This window comes from Sphaerodactylus townsendi, linkage group LG07, assembly GCF_021028975.2.
Source record: "Sphaerodactylus townsendi isolate TG3544 linkage group LG07, MPM_Stown_v2.3, whole genome shotgun sequence".
NCBI lineage: Eukaryota > Metazoa > Chordata > Lepidosauria > Squamata > Sphaerodactylidae > Sphaerodactylus > Sphaerodactylus townsendi.
The window spans coordinates 2,569,327-2,583,624 of record NC_059431.1 but is presented as its reverse complement, the minus strand read 5'-3'; the positions used below and the strand labels follow the sequence as shown (position 1 = coordinate 2,583,624).

The 14,298-nt window shown below is 61.7% G+C and overlaps 2 protein-coding genes across 2 annotated transcripts in view; one reads left to right on the top strand and one right to left on the bottom strand.

Annotated features, from left to right (window-relative positions):
* The first annotated feature begins 3,305 nt into the window (after window positions 1-3,305).
* Window positions 3,306-7,482, top strand: SPAG8 (sperm associated antigen 8). Its single transcript, XM_048503319.1, has 6 exons — window positions 3,306-3,453; window positions 3,539-3,728; window positions 4,105-4,285; window positions 4,850-4,895; window positions 6,326-6,443; window positions 6,556-7,482. Exons 1-6 carry the CDS (start codon window positions 3,425-3,427, stop codon window positions 7,480-7,482), a joined length of 1,491 nt encoding a protein of 496 aa, XP_048359276.1. The 5' UTR covers window positions 3,306-3,424.
* The window catches only part of NPR2 (natriuretic peptide receptor 2), a 33,260-nt gene continuing 26,261 nt past the window's right edge, over window positions 7,300-14,298 (bottom strand). Inside the window, exons 8-22 of the mRNA XM_048503588.1 lie at window positions 14,161-14,281; window positions 13,916-13,990; window positions 13,762-13,839; window positions 13,392-13,496; window positions 13,128-13,199; window positions 12,444-12,603; window positions 12,072-12,227; window positions 10,571-10,739; window positions 9,527-9,673; window positions 9,309-9,432; window positions 8,645-8,713; window positions 8,370-8,544; window positions 8,176-8,274; window positions 7,966-8,057; window positions 7,300-7,844 (exon numbers count right to left, since the gene is read on the bottom strand). Coding sequence (XP_048359545.1) covers window positions 7,782-7,844; window positions 7,966-8,057; window positions 8,176-8,274; window positions 8,370-8,544; window positions 8,645-8,713; window positions 9,309-9,432; window positions 9,527-9,673; window positions 10,571-10,739; window positions 12,072-12,227; window positions 12,444-12,603; window positions 13,128-13,199; window positions 13,392-13,496; window positions 13,762-13,839; window positions 13,916-13,990; window positions 14,161-14,281 — 1,705 coding nt within the window. The 3' untranslated portion in view covers window positions 7,300-7,781. The remainder of the gene's footprint in view (window positions 7,845-7,965; window positions 8,058-8,175; window positions 8,275-8,369; window positions 8,545-8,644; window positions 8,714-9,308; window positions 9,433-9,526; window positions 9,674-10,570; window positions 10,740-12,071; window positions 12,228-12,443; window positions 12,604-13,127; window positions 13,200-13,391; window positions 13,497-13,761; window positions 13,840-13,915; window positions 13,991-14,160; window positions 14,282-14,298) is intronic.

The following is a 14,298-nucleotide window of genomic DNA, read 5'->3' as shown; positions in this document are numbered from 1 at the left end:
CCACCCCAGAAAGTGGATATTTGGGCAGAAGCAGGGACCACAGGCTACAAAGCCAAGGCAACAGTTAAGAAGTGGCTCCACTGGGGGCTGGAGGAATGACCCCCCCCCACTTGCTAAAGCCCTTAAGAGCAAGGTCCCAGCCTTTCCAAGTTGTGCTGGAGGCTGCCCCAGCCTTCCTTCATTCCCAACAGTGTGGTGGAGGGGGGGGGGCTTCTATGTCCACAGAGCAGCGGCCCCATCCCAAAGAGCCAGAGCAGCTCACGATCCCACGGCATGAAAGGCAGACATGCTGAGCCTCCCATCCGGCTCACGGAACCCGGCCTCTAAACTCCCCAGAATACACCCCCCCACACACAATGAAACCTTTCTCAGCCCCCCCTCCATGAACCCTCCTCATAGCTCAGGGACTCTCAAAGGTTGAGCTGAAAACTGCAAAATTCATAACAAAATATGTATTAAATGGTGGACACGATATTTGTTAAAAACACAAGGTCTGAAATCAGTCTGAACTGTTACACAAAATCTCAAACGCTGTCGAGCGAACAATCACGTGAGTGACCAACAAGGGGCCAGGCGTGTTTCGGCCAACCTGGCCTGCCAAAGGGGTCATGTATACAAACGAGATTATTGAAGGTAACACATAACACATCCAGGAGCAGCAGCCCCGACAGACAGGTGTTTTCATCTGAAAAGGAGGAGAGGAAGAGGAGAACACCTAATTCATAGAACACACACTGTCATATAACTGGAAATTTCTGAATAAATTAAACCCAATATCTTACCTACCTTATAACCCACCTGAAACAGCTGACTGGATGGGCCAGACACTCCCCCCCTCCCCTCCATCTCTCCTCCAGTGCAACTGATTGTTTCTCCTGCTGAATTTCACCTTCCACGCTCTTCTGGGAAGGGACTCGTTTCCTCCCCCTCTTCTGTGAGCCCCGAGCAACGTGCATCAACCACCCGCCTGGCTCCCAGGACCAAGGAAGGAAGGAAGGAAGGAAGGAAGGAAGGAAGGAAGGAAGGAAGGAAGGAAGGAAGGAAGGAAGGAAGGAAGGAAGGAAGGAAGGAAGGAAGGAAGGAAGGAAGGAAGGAAGGAAGGAAGGAAGGAAGGAAGGAAGGAAGGAAGGAAGGAAGGAAGGAAGGGAGGGAGGGAGGGAGGGAGGGAGGGAGGGAGGGAGGGAGGGCTGCAGCACCGGCAAAGAAGCAGAACTCTCCAGATGCGCCCCAGAACTTGCCTGAACTTCCCAAAACTTAGGCACTCCCCCCCACCTCCGGCATCACTGACCACATGAAGAAACAGCACACCGTTGAGTCTTCCAGAAAATACAATTTTGCATCGCCCCCCCCCCCCATGAGAAGTCTCTTCAGTCAGACGGAGACATCCCCACAAAGAGGGGCCACAATCCAGTAGGAACCGCCCCCCCCCCCCCCCCCCGACGACCGCGACACGGCAGAATTGCTGCCATTCTCAGCCGCACGCTGCCTCACCTCTGTCAAACTAAGGTCAGGCCCTCATGTGTACCTCCTGGTGGGTGGCACCATAACCAGGCCACCTGCCAGGGCACGGTGTGTGTGTGGAGAGATTCGAACACGTGTCCCTCGCAGCTTAGGTCGCCACTCTTCGGCTCTACCCCGCCCTCCGGCTCTGGCTTGGGGGCTCAGCCCTCCCCCCACCCGATGTCTTTAGAGCAGACACATCTGGGGGGCACTGGCGTAATGCCCATTGGGCAAGGTGGGCAACTGCCCAGGGCATCACCTTGTGGGGGGGCATCAAAATGCTGGGTTCGTTTTTGGGTATTTTAGTGGTTTTCCATTTTTGGCCTGAAGGGGGCGCAGTTTTTAGGCTAGCGGCACCAAGGGTATCATCATCAGGGTATCATCAGGAGACTGTCCTTATGCTACCCCCCAAGTTTGGTGAGGTTTGGTTCAAGGAGTCCAAAGTTATGGACCCCCAAAAGGGGTGCCCCTATCCCCCATTGTTTCCAATGGGAGCTAATAGGAGATGGGGGCTGCAGTTTGAGGGTCCATAACTTTGGCCCTCCTGAACCAAACTGCATCAAACTTGGGGGGTATCATTAGGGAAGTCTCCTGATGAGGGTCTCCTAAAATAATGAACTGTGCCTTCAGAGCCATGTGCCCCAGCCTGCAACCCATTGACAGCAATGCAGAAAACTCAATGCAGAACAAAAGAATCTTGGGCAAATTTCTAGGATTAAAAATTCCTGCAGGGGTGCATTTTTGATGTATCCAGCACCAAAATTTCTAGGGTATCATCTGTAGATGATGGCACCCCCCAAGTCCCCTGTGGTGCAGTTTGGTTCAAGGGGTCCAAAAGTTATGGACCCACCTCGAAAGGGTAGCCCCCATCTCCTTTAGCAAAGAATGATGGGGATGGGGCACCCTCTCTGCAGGGTCCAAGCAACTTTGGACCCCCCTAAAACCAAACTGCACATAAACTTTGGGGTACTCATAAGAACAGTTTCCCAAGCAGATGATACCCTTGGAAATTTTCTTGGTGCCAATACATCCAAAAATGCGCCCCCCCTGCAAGTGGAACATCCTGCGAAATTTGCCCAAGAATCTCTTGTTCTGCATTGAGTTTCTCTGTATTGCTGTCCATGAGGAGTTGCAGGTACTGGGGGAGGCATTTCTGAAGGCACAGTCCTCAACAGATGTTCAGGGTCTCTATCCAGGGAGACTGCCGGTATTGAGCGGTGATACTCCCCCAGGGAAAGTTTTGGTGCAGTTTGGTCTTCAGGGGGGCCAAAGTTATGGACCCTCAAAAAACTGTAGCCCCCTATCTCCCTAATTAGTCTCTACTCAAGTTGGAAACAATGGGGATGGGGTATCCTCTTTGGGAGTCCCACTTAGATAGCAACTTTGGACTTCCCTTTGAACCAAACCTTTACCAAACTTGGGGAGTAGCATATGGACATGTGCATCCCATGGGATGATATGCTGAGGCATTTTGTCCTATTATGTTCTAAAATGCACCCTTTGCAGGCACCAATGTCCTGGTGCAAAAAAAAATTGGTTGTGGTGGATTAGCCGCCCATGGGGGGGGGGGGGGCGGGCAATCCAACTCAGGTTTTGCCCAGGGCTCCAGTTAGGGTTAGGGTTAGGGTTGCGGGGGGGGGGGGCGTTTATTGGGGGGGAATCAGTTCCTGCTGGGGCAGTGGCGGGGAGGGAAGGGGGCGAAAGGGGTTTCCGCGCCCCCCAGACAGGACTCCTCGGCACCCACCCCCCCGAAGGTGCCCTCCTGGCAGAGGGTTGGGGGCGGCCAGGCGATGGGCGAGCGTGCCTCTGTCCACGTGCAGAGCGGGCGGCGGCGGGGCGTGGCCAATGAGGGAGGCCGGCTGTCTTCGCCCCGCCCCGCCCGTCTCCGTGGCTACCAGGACGCGGCTGCCGGAGGAGCGGAGGGATGGCGGAGGAGCCGGCGGGAGCGGCCGGGTGAGGGCCCGCAAGCCCCGCCTCCTCGCCTGGCCCGGGGGAGTTGGGGGCGGGGCCGAGCTGAGCGCCTCTCTCTCGTCCGCAGGTGGGAGCCGCCGCCGTGCGCGGGGGAAGTGGGGGGCGTGGAGGCCCCCATCGCCTTGGAACCCGACCCTCCGGCCTCGGAGGCGCCTCCCGGGCCGCCGGAGCCCCCCCTGGCCTTGCTGCTGCCGCTGGAGCCCCCCGGGCCGCCCCCCGCCCGCGGGCACTGCCTGCTGGGCAACTGGCAGGAGGAGGTAAGGCGGCCCGGCTTCCCTCTCCCGCCCAGCCCCGCGGCTTTTTGGAACGGTCACCCCCACCCCGCCGTCCTGACTCAGGGGATCTAATCGCGCTGGCCCACCTCGCAGGGCCCGTCCTTGTAAGGGGGGCAACAAGGCAACGGGGAGGAAGTCATTTGAATGCACTAAGCCAGGGAAAGACTGCCGTGGGGGGGGACGACGACGACGTGGCCTCTGCCTGCCCACATGGGGGGAGGGGGCCGGGGCTTTCACACCCCCCCACACAGTTCCTCCGGCAGCCCCATTGATCGGCCCCAAAAGCTGCCGCCGCCCCATTCCGGAGCGCATCCCGCACTCACGCCCACCGCCTCCCCGTCTCCGCTTTGCCGCGCAGAGGGCCACCCAGGAACTGGACCGCGTGCCGAGCCCCGAGGACGGCTCGGAGGGCTTCTACTTCCGGCACGGGCACCGGGGCCTGCTCACGCTCCAGCGCCTCGCCGGCCTGGCCTCCAGCACCACCACCAAGGACTCCTACCGCAGCCCCGGCAGGTGGCCCACCGCGCTCCCGCCACGAGGTGGGACGGGCAGCAGGGCCTGCCTAGGGCGGGAGGTGGGGCCCCCTCCAGAAAAACGGGGTGCCTGATGCTGCGGGTGCTGCCTTGTGGCCTGGGAAAGCCCCCCCCAATCGGGCTTTCCTGCCTGAGTCCCCTGGCCCAAGCTGCTGACAGCACCAGGGTCGTCAGCCCAGCCCTTCTCCCAGTGAGGGGAGGGGTCCCCAAGGCTCCCGGTCCACCGCCCCCCGCCGGCCACTTGGGAGGCCTCTTTGCTAGGCCTGCAGAGTGGTAGCCGTGGGGGGGGAGGGGCTGGCTTGGTGAAAGGGGCTGAAGCCAGCGGGACTCCAGGCCTCCTGGGCACCGGATGGGCTTCCAGACCTCTTGCTTTCCATTGGCAGGCAGAGCCAGAAAGCCCCACAACTGGACTGGCCCAGGCGACCTCTGTGGCCCTCTGCTCCAGTGGCTGGTGGGAAGGGGTGCCGAGCCCCTCTGGTGCCAGTCTGTGGGGCGGGAGGTCTGAGGCGGGTCGGGGGAACTGGTGTTCCAAGGCGACCACTCTGACCTTTCTGTGTCCTTCTTTGCCAGGCCAGCGTGAGGCCATGATGGAATGGCTCTTGTACCAGAAATACAGGTGAGCGCTGCGTACCTTCCCTCCTCCTCAGGACCGGGGATGGTGGTTTGGCGGGTGCCATCAACTCTACCTGGCTCCTTGCCCGGCTTGGCTCTTGTCGTCAGCCCCTTCCCAACGCAGCAGGATTCGACTGGCCATCCACAATCCAGACCAGTTTCCCAGCCCTGGCTGCGGGGGGGGGGGGGGAGGGGGTGTCAGAACCTGCCTGGCCTTTAATGCTCCTGTCCCATACCTGGAGCCGGGAATTCAATCCCCTTTCAACCTAACTGGGGCCAAGTCAGGGTTGGACCCTTGCAAATGGCAGAACTACACCGATAAAACTTCATTTTGTTTATTTCATTACAAAAGAAAAGGTTCAGGTACAATCAGTATTCAAGTAAGTGGGTGCAGTAAACATAAATTCTACCGCCTAATGCTCACATACATGAAGACAGGCACGAGTCGAGGCGCAGGAAGTTCCGTGGCTATGTCGTGTGTGTGTGTGCAAGAGCCATCTTGGTTCGCTCTGCTGGCCTTACAGAAATGGGCTCTCCCCGCAACCCTTTGCTGCCACTTGGTCATAAGAACATAAGAACTTGCCTGCTGGATCAGACCAGAGTCCATCTAGTCCAGCTCTCTGCTACTCGCAGTGGCCCACCAGGTGCCTTTGGGAGCTCACATGCAGGAGGTGAAAGCAATGGCCTTCTGCTGCTGCTGCTGCTCCCGAGCACCTGGTCTGCTAAGGCATTTGCAACCTCAGATCAAGGAGGATCAAGATTGGTAGCCATAGATCGACTTCTCCTCCATCAATCTGTCCAAGCCCCTTTTAAAGCTATCCAGGTGAGTGGCCATCACCACCTCCTGTGGCAGAATATTCCAAACACCAATCACACGTGGTCCAAGAAGTTAACCCTCAGGACAGATCTGTTGGTCGTGGGAAAGGATCTCAGGTTTCAAAGTCAGCTGAGGGTCTCTTCACAGAGTCAACAGGCTGTTTACTAGTTGACCAAATGCTCGGTGTAACTTCTGATTTCTGCTCCAGCCCATTCCAGCTTCTGGGGAAGTGAAGCACGGCTGAGGATGAGCCGTGGATGCTGGCTGGGCGGGAGTGGCTGAGCCCCAGCATTCAGGCAGGGAGCAGAGGCCCTTTCTGGCCGGACGATGGCAGTGCCGAATCCCAGTGTCCCAAAGGGCGCGAGGGTGCTCTGGCTCTGGGGAAGAGGCTTTCCTCCTTACTAGTTCCCTGGAGCCAAGTCGCTCGGGTTGGGGGCAGTTCAGAGGAGAAGGGTCCCGGATCTCACTGCCCTTGGGATGCTGGTCGGGAGCCCCGTGACCTTCAAGGGCTTCCTTAGGCCTCCAGCCGCAGGGGATGGAGGGGCCCCGTCTCCCCCCCCACACACACACACACATGGCAGGAACCCCGCTGCTGATGCTGCTGTCCTTGTGTGCAGCAAGCAGGCCTTTGAGGAGGATGTCGACCCTCCCCCCGGCACCATGGAGTCCCTGTCCACCACTCACCGGGACTACCGTCAGGACAGCTTCTTCTCGATGCCCCCTGCCCCCACCAAGGTGAGACCCAACTGACATGGGACTGAGTGGCAGGGTGCCACTAGACAGCCCTTTGTGTCCAAACCACCATTGTGCCCGGGTGTGACTGGCACACAACTGTTGCTGTCTGCAGACCCACGACTACCGGACCGAGCAGCCTCAGACCTTCTGGCTGGAACATGCCCGACGGGTGCCTGTGAGTGAGACCCCCAGCCCTCCCCCCTCGCCCCCCCTCGCCTGGGCCTGCTGCTCAAATCTCCTGCCCCCGAATTGTTCTGTGACCGGGCTGTGGCCAGAAAGGGAGGAACGCTCGGTGGGTGACCCCCGGCCTCCAGCGCTGGGGTGCTGTAGAGCAGGCACGGCCATGCCGCTTCTCAAACAGGGCCGGGGGTGGATCTCAGTCAGACCCCCCTGCCCACGTCCGCAGCGGCAGGAGGCGAACTCCTCTGCCCCCTCCCTGTCTCTCTCCAGGGGGTCTCCCAGATCCGGACGGGTGACACCCCCTTCAGGAAGAATGCCTCCTTCACGACTCCTGCAGCAGAGAGCCTCGACGACCCCGTGCCTTGCAGCCCAGAGAACCACCCGCTGCCCTAGCAAACCGAGGGGGCACTGGAGCAGGGGGGGGGCCCTGCCTTGCCGTGCGTGGAGTGGGGGGGGGTGGAAGAGAGCAGCGTGCAGAGGAAAGCACCCCAGCCTCCCACCATTCAGCAGCAGGCAGCAAAGCGCTGCTTGGGAGCCCCCACGGGTGGGAGAGAGCCCCCCCCCCAGGCATTCCAACTCCTCTTTTGGTGCAGCACTCGTCTCTGCCCCCGCCCTGGCAGATCGGCACAGGCTGTCTGCCCCCTCCCCCTCACACCAACACAAAGGGTGCCCAGTATTTTGGGTTATAAAGTCTGTATTTCCACAAAATATTCAGTCCTGTGTTTGGATTTCTATATTTACACTGGGGGGGAGGGAGGGAGGCAACAGTCACCGGGTGGCTCAGCCAGCTGAGCTGTATGGAACAGGGGAAGCCGCAGGGGCCAGGAACCAGCCAGGCCCCGCCGGGAAGCAGGTTTGAGAGTGAACCGGGCACCCCCCTGCTCTGGACGCTGCAGGGCCCTCGCTGGCATCAGGGATGGGGGTGGTCTGCTGATTTCGCGGGGGCAGCAGCCCTGCCCACTTTGACACAGCCAAGCAGGTGCCTCTCTAGCCAGGGGGGTCTTCCTGCTCTTCCTGTCCGTCTCTCTCTCTCTCTCTCTCATACTCTTTGCTCCAAGACACAAAGCAAGGTGCCATGCAGCTGCTGAGGTTCTTGCTGGGAGCAGCCGCTGCCTTGTACCCTTAGGAGGAGGAGTCCTAGGAGGGGGCGGAGTCACATCAGATGACGCTGCTGCGGTCCTTCTCGCCCAGCAACCAGTAGGTCCGCATCTTCCCCTTGCCCTGCCACGGAAGGAGGAGGAGATCAGTTCCAAGGACTGGCCCCTCCCCCCCAGCAAGACCACCGAAGACTCCCCCCAGGGGAGGGGGCTCCCCACGGCTCACTAGGAGGCAGAGCCCCCACCTTCATCTCCACGTCTCCCCTCAGCTCCAGCTCAAAGCAGCCAAACTCATCCAGGATCTCTTTAGTGGAGGACGACACGTGGATCTTCAGGGCTGGAATAAACCAAGCAGGCAGGGGAGAATCAGTCCGGGGGTGGGGGGGAATCAGGGCCTCGGAGGGGCCTGGCGGTGCTGAGCATGGTAGTGGCTGCAGGACCGATCCAAGTCTCACCCTCGCCATTCGACTCCATGCGGGAGGTCGTGTTGACTGTGTCCCCGAAGAGGCAATATCGAGGCATTTTGAGGCCCACCACGCCCGCGCACACCGGCCCTGCAGGGAGGGAAAGGAAGGCAGCTGCACTCCACGTTCCCACGGCCGCTGGCCCAGGTGGGCTTCCTCCCTGGCCCGCCTGCACCGAGGCTCACCAGAGTGGATGCCGATCCGCAGGCGCAGCTGCTCGCTGGGCCGGTGCCGGATGCGGAACGTCTTCACGGCCTCCAGGAGGGCGAGGGCCATGCGGACTATCTCGTGGGCGTGCAGCTTGCCATTCCGGACGGGCAGCCCCGACACCACCATGTAGGCATCGCCAATGGTCTCCACCTGCCGGGAGGGAGGAGCAGTCTGACTCCGCCCTGCCCCTTGAGCGTCATTTGGGGGTGGAGCCCTGCCCACCCCACCCGCGCCCTGCCTTCACACTCACCTTGTAGACATCAAAGTTGTCAATGATGGCATCAAAGCAAGTGTACAGGTCGTTTAGCAGGGTCACCACCTGGGGGACGATAGCACATGGCGAGTGACTCGCCTAGAAAACAGACCGTGCCCCGCAGCCTCCGTCCCTGCCGCCCCTGGCTCACACCAGCCCCCCTTGCTTTCTTAGCCCAGGTGACTTGCAGTGGACGCAGTGACCTGCCTGTGCCGAAAAGCACTCCTGGGGTTGAGGCGGATGGTTGCCGCTGCTGGATCTATACCAGCCGCTCCCCCCCGATGCCGTCACATGACAGCCCCCCACTCGCAGGTGTGAAGGAGGCCTCCGAGCGCCTCTTCAGATGAAGGACCCAAAGCCCCCAGGTGGCCACGAGAGCCAGCACGGCGGCATTGGGGCTGCTTCAGACAGACCAGCCCCTCTCTGCCCGCTGAGCAGCTGGAAGAAAGCAGCCAGCCACAGACCCAGAGGCCAAGAGACACACCGGAGTCTTCTCAGCACACTAGTTGACAGGGGGCCACTGGCAGATGCTTTGCCCGGCCGACCCCACTGGGTTGTTGAAAGGGAGGAGGGGTGCGTGTGCCACCCTGGGGAGAACCAGGGGGAGGGCCAGGCCAGAGGTGGGGCTGATCCCACCCTCCCTCCACTGCCTTCCAGCTACCTGCATGGGGGTGCTCTCAGCCGACAGGGACGTGAAGCCCACAATGTCACTGAAATAGATGGTGACGCAGTCAAAGGCCTCTGCCTGCACCGTCTCGCCGCGCTTCAGCTGCTCGGCCACCGAGCTGGAGAGAAGGGCAGAGAGTCCCTGAGCCCCCTGCTCAGCCCCTCAGCCAGACACAGGGAGGGGAGTGGGAGGGAGGGGGCGTGGCCACTCACTGAGGGAGGATCTGGTAGAGCAAGTTCTCCGCCTTGCGCTTCTCCTCCAGGTAGGCCTGCGTGCGCTCCTCCACCAGCTTCTCCAGGTTGTTGGCGTACTGCTCCATGCGGGACAGCAGGTTGTCCAAGATGGTGGTGCCGCTCTCCCTGCAGAGGAGGACAGGAGCGGCACTTGGGGGCGGGGCAGGAGAATTGCCTGAGAGCGGGCATGGCCTCGGGGGCCGATCCAGCCGGAGGGCCCCAGCCAGGGCTCAGCCCAGCAGCCCCACTGGGAGTTCAAAGGAGCCCCCACAGCATGACGAACACGCAGGCTGCTGAGCCCCCTCCCGCCTCCAGAACCCCCCCCCCCTGTTCCTTTTCTGGCACAAGAAGAGCAAAGGCCACAATAGCCGAGGTCCCATCGTCACCTGGCCCCACAGAGACAGGCATGGCAGTGGCCGGTGGGGGCGGGGGCCAGTTCCCCCTAGAGCAGATTGACTCTCTTGACAGGGTACCTTACCCCCCCCCCCTCCCCGCAGTTCATTCTTGCTTCACTTGGCCTCTCTCCGGCATTTCTGAAGTGCTCAAAGGACGTGCAAGGGGGGGGGGGCGGGGCGGGGGGGGCACACAGCATCTCTGGATTCTGGGCTTTTCAGTGAGGGGGAGGGGGCAGAGTCCGGGTTACCCATCAATGCCCAGAAGAGCATCTACACATGGGGGGAGGACGATGGAACCCAGTGCTTGTGTGTGTGTGTGTGGGGGGGGGTGTATTTGCATATTAGGGCAAAGTCTGGAAGAGTCTACCTGTCTCCAAATTAACTAAGGCAGCCAGCCCCGTTAGGAGGGGGGAGAGGGGCGCTGAAGGCAGGGAGGTCTACTGGCTAGAGGCAGCAGAAGGGGCGTGCCTTTGGCCCTTCCCACAGGTTGATGCCTGAGAGAGGCAAATGAGGGAACTCACCCCCCGCCCGCCCGCCCGCCCACCCCTTGCCTGGGTGTCCCAGCCCGGTGTTAGCAGCGATGCCCCCCTGGACAGAAACAGCGAGCCCCCCTCCCCCCAGCACCCACTTGTTGAACCGCCGGATGAAGGTCTTGATCTGGGTGAAGTCGGGGCGCTCAGCCGTCTCCTGGGCCCAGCAGCGCTCCATCAGCACGGCCAGCTCCTCGCTGTGCAGCCGCGTGTCCGTGGTGGGGCGGAAGTACGGCCGCTGGCTGTTGCGCACCTTCTGCACAATCTCTGTGGGGGGGGGAGGTGGGCGTGGGGGTGCAGAGGAGTGACGTGAGCGCATGGGCTGGGTGAAATGGAGGCCGGCCTGGCCGATGTAAGACGGGCGGCGGGGGGGGGGGTGCATGCCAGGGCGTGGAGTGCGTGGCTGGCCACTGAGACAATGAGGGGGGCAGGAGCATCCTGGTGCTGGGGGGGCATGGTGCTGGGAAGACAGAGACAGAGTGGGCACCGTCACTTAGTGGCGGCAGCAGCAGCAGCAGCAGCAGCACTGTTGAAGCTCACCCCCATCCAGGGTGCTGGTCGGCCACACTGGGAGGGGGGGCGTTCTGGAGTCCCCCCACCAGGAAGCAGAAGGTGCTACCCCTTCCTCCCGTTCACCGTGGCCTGACCGGCCCCTACTCTGAAGGCCAGGCTGGTGGAACAAGGCCAACGCTTCGAACGGGCAGCTCCCTGGCAGGACCACGTGCCTTTCCCCACACCTGGCGCACAGCAGGAGTGCTTGGGCAGGACACCTGCTCCCGATACAGGCACCCCGCGAGAAGGTGCCCATGGTAGAGCAGGCACCAGTCCCATGAGGGCTGGCAGGGCACACAGGGATCCGTGCCACTCACAGCCGCTTCGTGGGCAAAAACAGCTGTTGGACTATTGGACAAAGAACACCTGGGCAGGGACGACCCCACACCTGCCTGCAGAAGGACTCCAGGACCAGCCAGCTTCCACATTGGGAGGGGGGCTCCCCACACAGCCAGTCAGGGCCCCGTGTGCCCAGAGGGAGGCCCTTGTCCACTGGGACTTCCGTAGTTCTTGCTGGCGGCCCAAGATCCCCTCCCCAGATCCCCACGGACCCTGTCCTGCCCTCGCGGTCCAGAGATGATGGAGAGAAGCCAGGTGGGTCCCCCAAAGCATAGCTGGGCCCATCTCTGTCTCTTTGCACAGGAACATACGCAGCTGCAGGACACTCAGCCGGTGCATCCAGGTCAGCATCACCCGCTCTGACTGGCAGCCGCTCTCTGGCCTCTTGAGCAGAGGTCCTTCCTGTTGCCCGCCTCTGTTCAGCGGGAGGTGCTGCATGCCAGGTGGGGGCTCCTCCATTGAACCACCACCACCCCTCCACTGCTCAGGCGGCTTCAGTGGACATGGAAGCTGCTACTGGAGCACACACAGAAGACACAAACGCGGCCGGGGATTGCCTACTCAGGCAGGCAGGCAGGCAGGCAGGCACTCTCCAGAGCCTCGGGCAGAGAAGGAGAGGCCGGGGATTGAACCGGGGCCCTTCGGCCTGCCAAGCGGACAGTCTGCCCCTGAGCCAGGGCCCCTCCCCTGGTCTAGGGGGCTCCTCACCTTTGGGGCTGAGGTCCATGCCCTCCACGTAGAAGGCCCCGTTGCGCAGGGCAATCTCCTGCAGGATGATCCCGAAGCTGTACACGTCCGCTTTCTGAATGGCAGGAAGGGGCAGGTGCCTCCTCTGGAGGAGCTCAGGGGCCGTCCACAGTTTCTCTGGGAGGCGGAGGGGGGGCCAAAGAGAAAGAGCCAAAGGTCAAAGGCACAGATCCTGCTGGGCCAGATCCCCCACAGGAGTGCGCAGTGAGAACAGCCACTCCGAAAGCGAGGCTGATGGCTGCCACTGCGGCATTCCCTGTTCTGGGGGTGGGGGCGGGGGATGGGCAGGACCAGAGGCCCCGAGGCGGGCAGCAGGGCAGGTGGGGCACTCACTGGCATAAAGGGCATGGCTGCCCTCCCCCTCGCTGCTCTGCCGGAAACTGGCCAGTCCATAATCCGTGATCTTGAGCACAAAGCGGCTGTCCACCACGCAGTTGGAGGACTTGAGGCTGCCGTGGTGGCCGATGATGCTGCCGTGCAGAAAGGCCATGCCCTGCGCCAGACGGACAAGGAGGAGGCTGCTGAGGAAGCCCTGGGCCGGGAGGGAGGGAGGGAGGGAGGGAGGGAGGGAGGGAGGGAGGGAGGGAGGGAGGGAGGAAGGAAGGAAGGAAGGAAGGAAGGAAGGAAGGAAGGAAGGAAGGAAGGAAGGAAGGAAGGAAGGAAGGAAGGAAGGAAGGAAGGAAGGAAGGAAGGAAGGAAGGAAGGAAGGAAGGAAGGAAGGAAGGAAGGAAGGAAGGAAGGAAGGAAGGAAGGAAGGAGGCCAGCCGGCCACCTTCGGCAGCTCCAGCCAACGGGCAGAGCCACTGGGGCTGCCAAGGGGAGAGGGGCTGCTGAAAGGACGGCCTGACAGGCCACAGAGCCACACAGCAAGGGAGTGACCAGATGAGAATGTCCAGGGGAGGCCAACTCGGGAGCCAGGGCAGGCCTGGGAGGGGGGGGTCTCTGTCCTGGGACTCCACATGTAACGGCAGCAGCCTCTCCACAAAGCCCCCCCCCTCCTCGTGCCCCGTCACTCACTTTGACGAGGTCATTGATGAGCGAGTAGCGGAACACCCAGTCCAGGCTGATGCTCTCGTTCTCCAGAATGTCCTGCGGGGGGGGGGGGGGCAGGGAAGAGATGCATGAGAACGCAGGCAGGTGAGGACCCAGGCCCAGCAGAGAATGTCTCGACCCCAGCATCCCCCGCCCCCGGATGGTCACCCAGGCTGTCCCCTTCCAAGTCCCTGCCGGTGCCCTGTTCCATGGGGGTGGCCGAGGCTGGAGAGGGGAACGAGGCCTCACCTGTAAGCTGCCCCGGGGGCAGTACTCGGTCACAATGCAGATATTGGGCGGGTCGATGCAGGCCCCAATGAAGCGTGTCAGGTGGTTGAACTGGACGTCTCGCATCTGCAGCCGGGCAGAAGCAGAGCCCCCTCAGTCCAGCTGAGCCGGGCCAGGTGGCCCTTTCTGGACAGCCCAGGGAATGTCTGCCGCCAAAGGGGGGGGGGCACAGTTGGCACCGAGCTGGGATTTGGAGGAAGCGGCAGGGCATGGTTCGGGATTGCTCCCGTGGGCCCTGGGATGGGGCTCCTGGGTCCGTTCCGCCAACCCCCACGCCCCCTGTGCCAGCAGAGGCACCCGATGCCCTCCGGTGCAGCCCCCAGGGACGTACGTGCTTGAGTTCGAAGAGCACCTGCCGCGTCAGATCGATCCGCTTCTTGTTGACATGTTTGATGGCCACGACGTTTCCCTGCAAGAGAGGGGGGCCGAGTTAGAGAGCAGAGGGGGCGCTGCAAAGGGCGTGACTCCGGGGCAGGGGCACTCACCTTGAAGAGGCCCGTGTTGGCAAAGATCTGGTATTTGCCATGTGCCGTCATCAGGGAGCCATAACTGGACCCACGCTGGGGGAGGGAAGGAGGGAAGAGGAAACCGTCACTCCGTGAACTCATGGCAGCTGGGACGGGGGCGCCAGCAGGCACAAGGGGCAGTCTGGAGGCAGCCAGGGTGGGGGGGGGGGGGCGGCCTGCCCGGAGATTTCATGTGGGGGGGGGTGTTCTCCCCTGGGCCTCACCAGAGAGAGGGTCAGGCGGCTGCCGGCCCCCTTGTAGTAGCGCTCGGAGCTCCCAAACTGCAGCTCCTCCCAGCGAATCCTCCACAGCATGCTGGCCAGCTCCTTCTCCAGCCTCAGCTTCCTGAGGAAAGAGCAGCC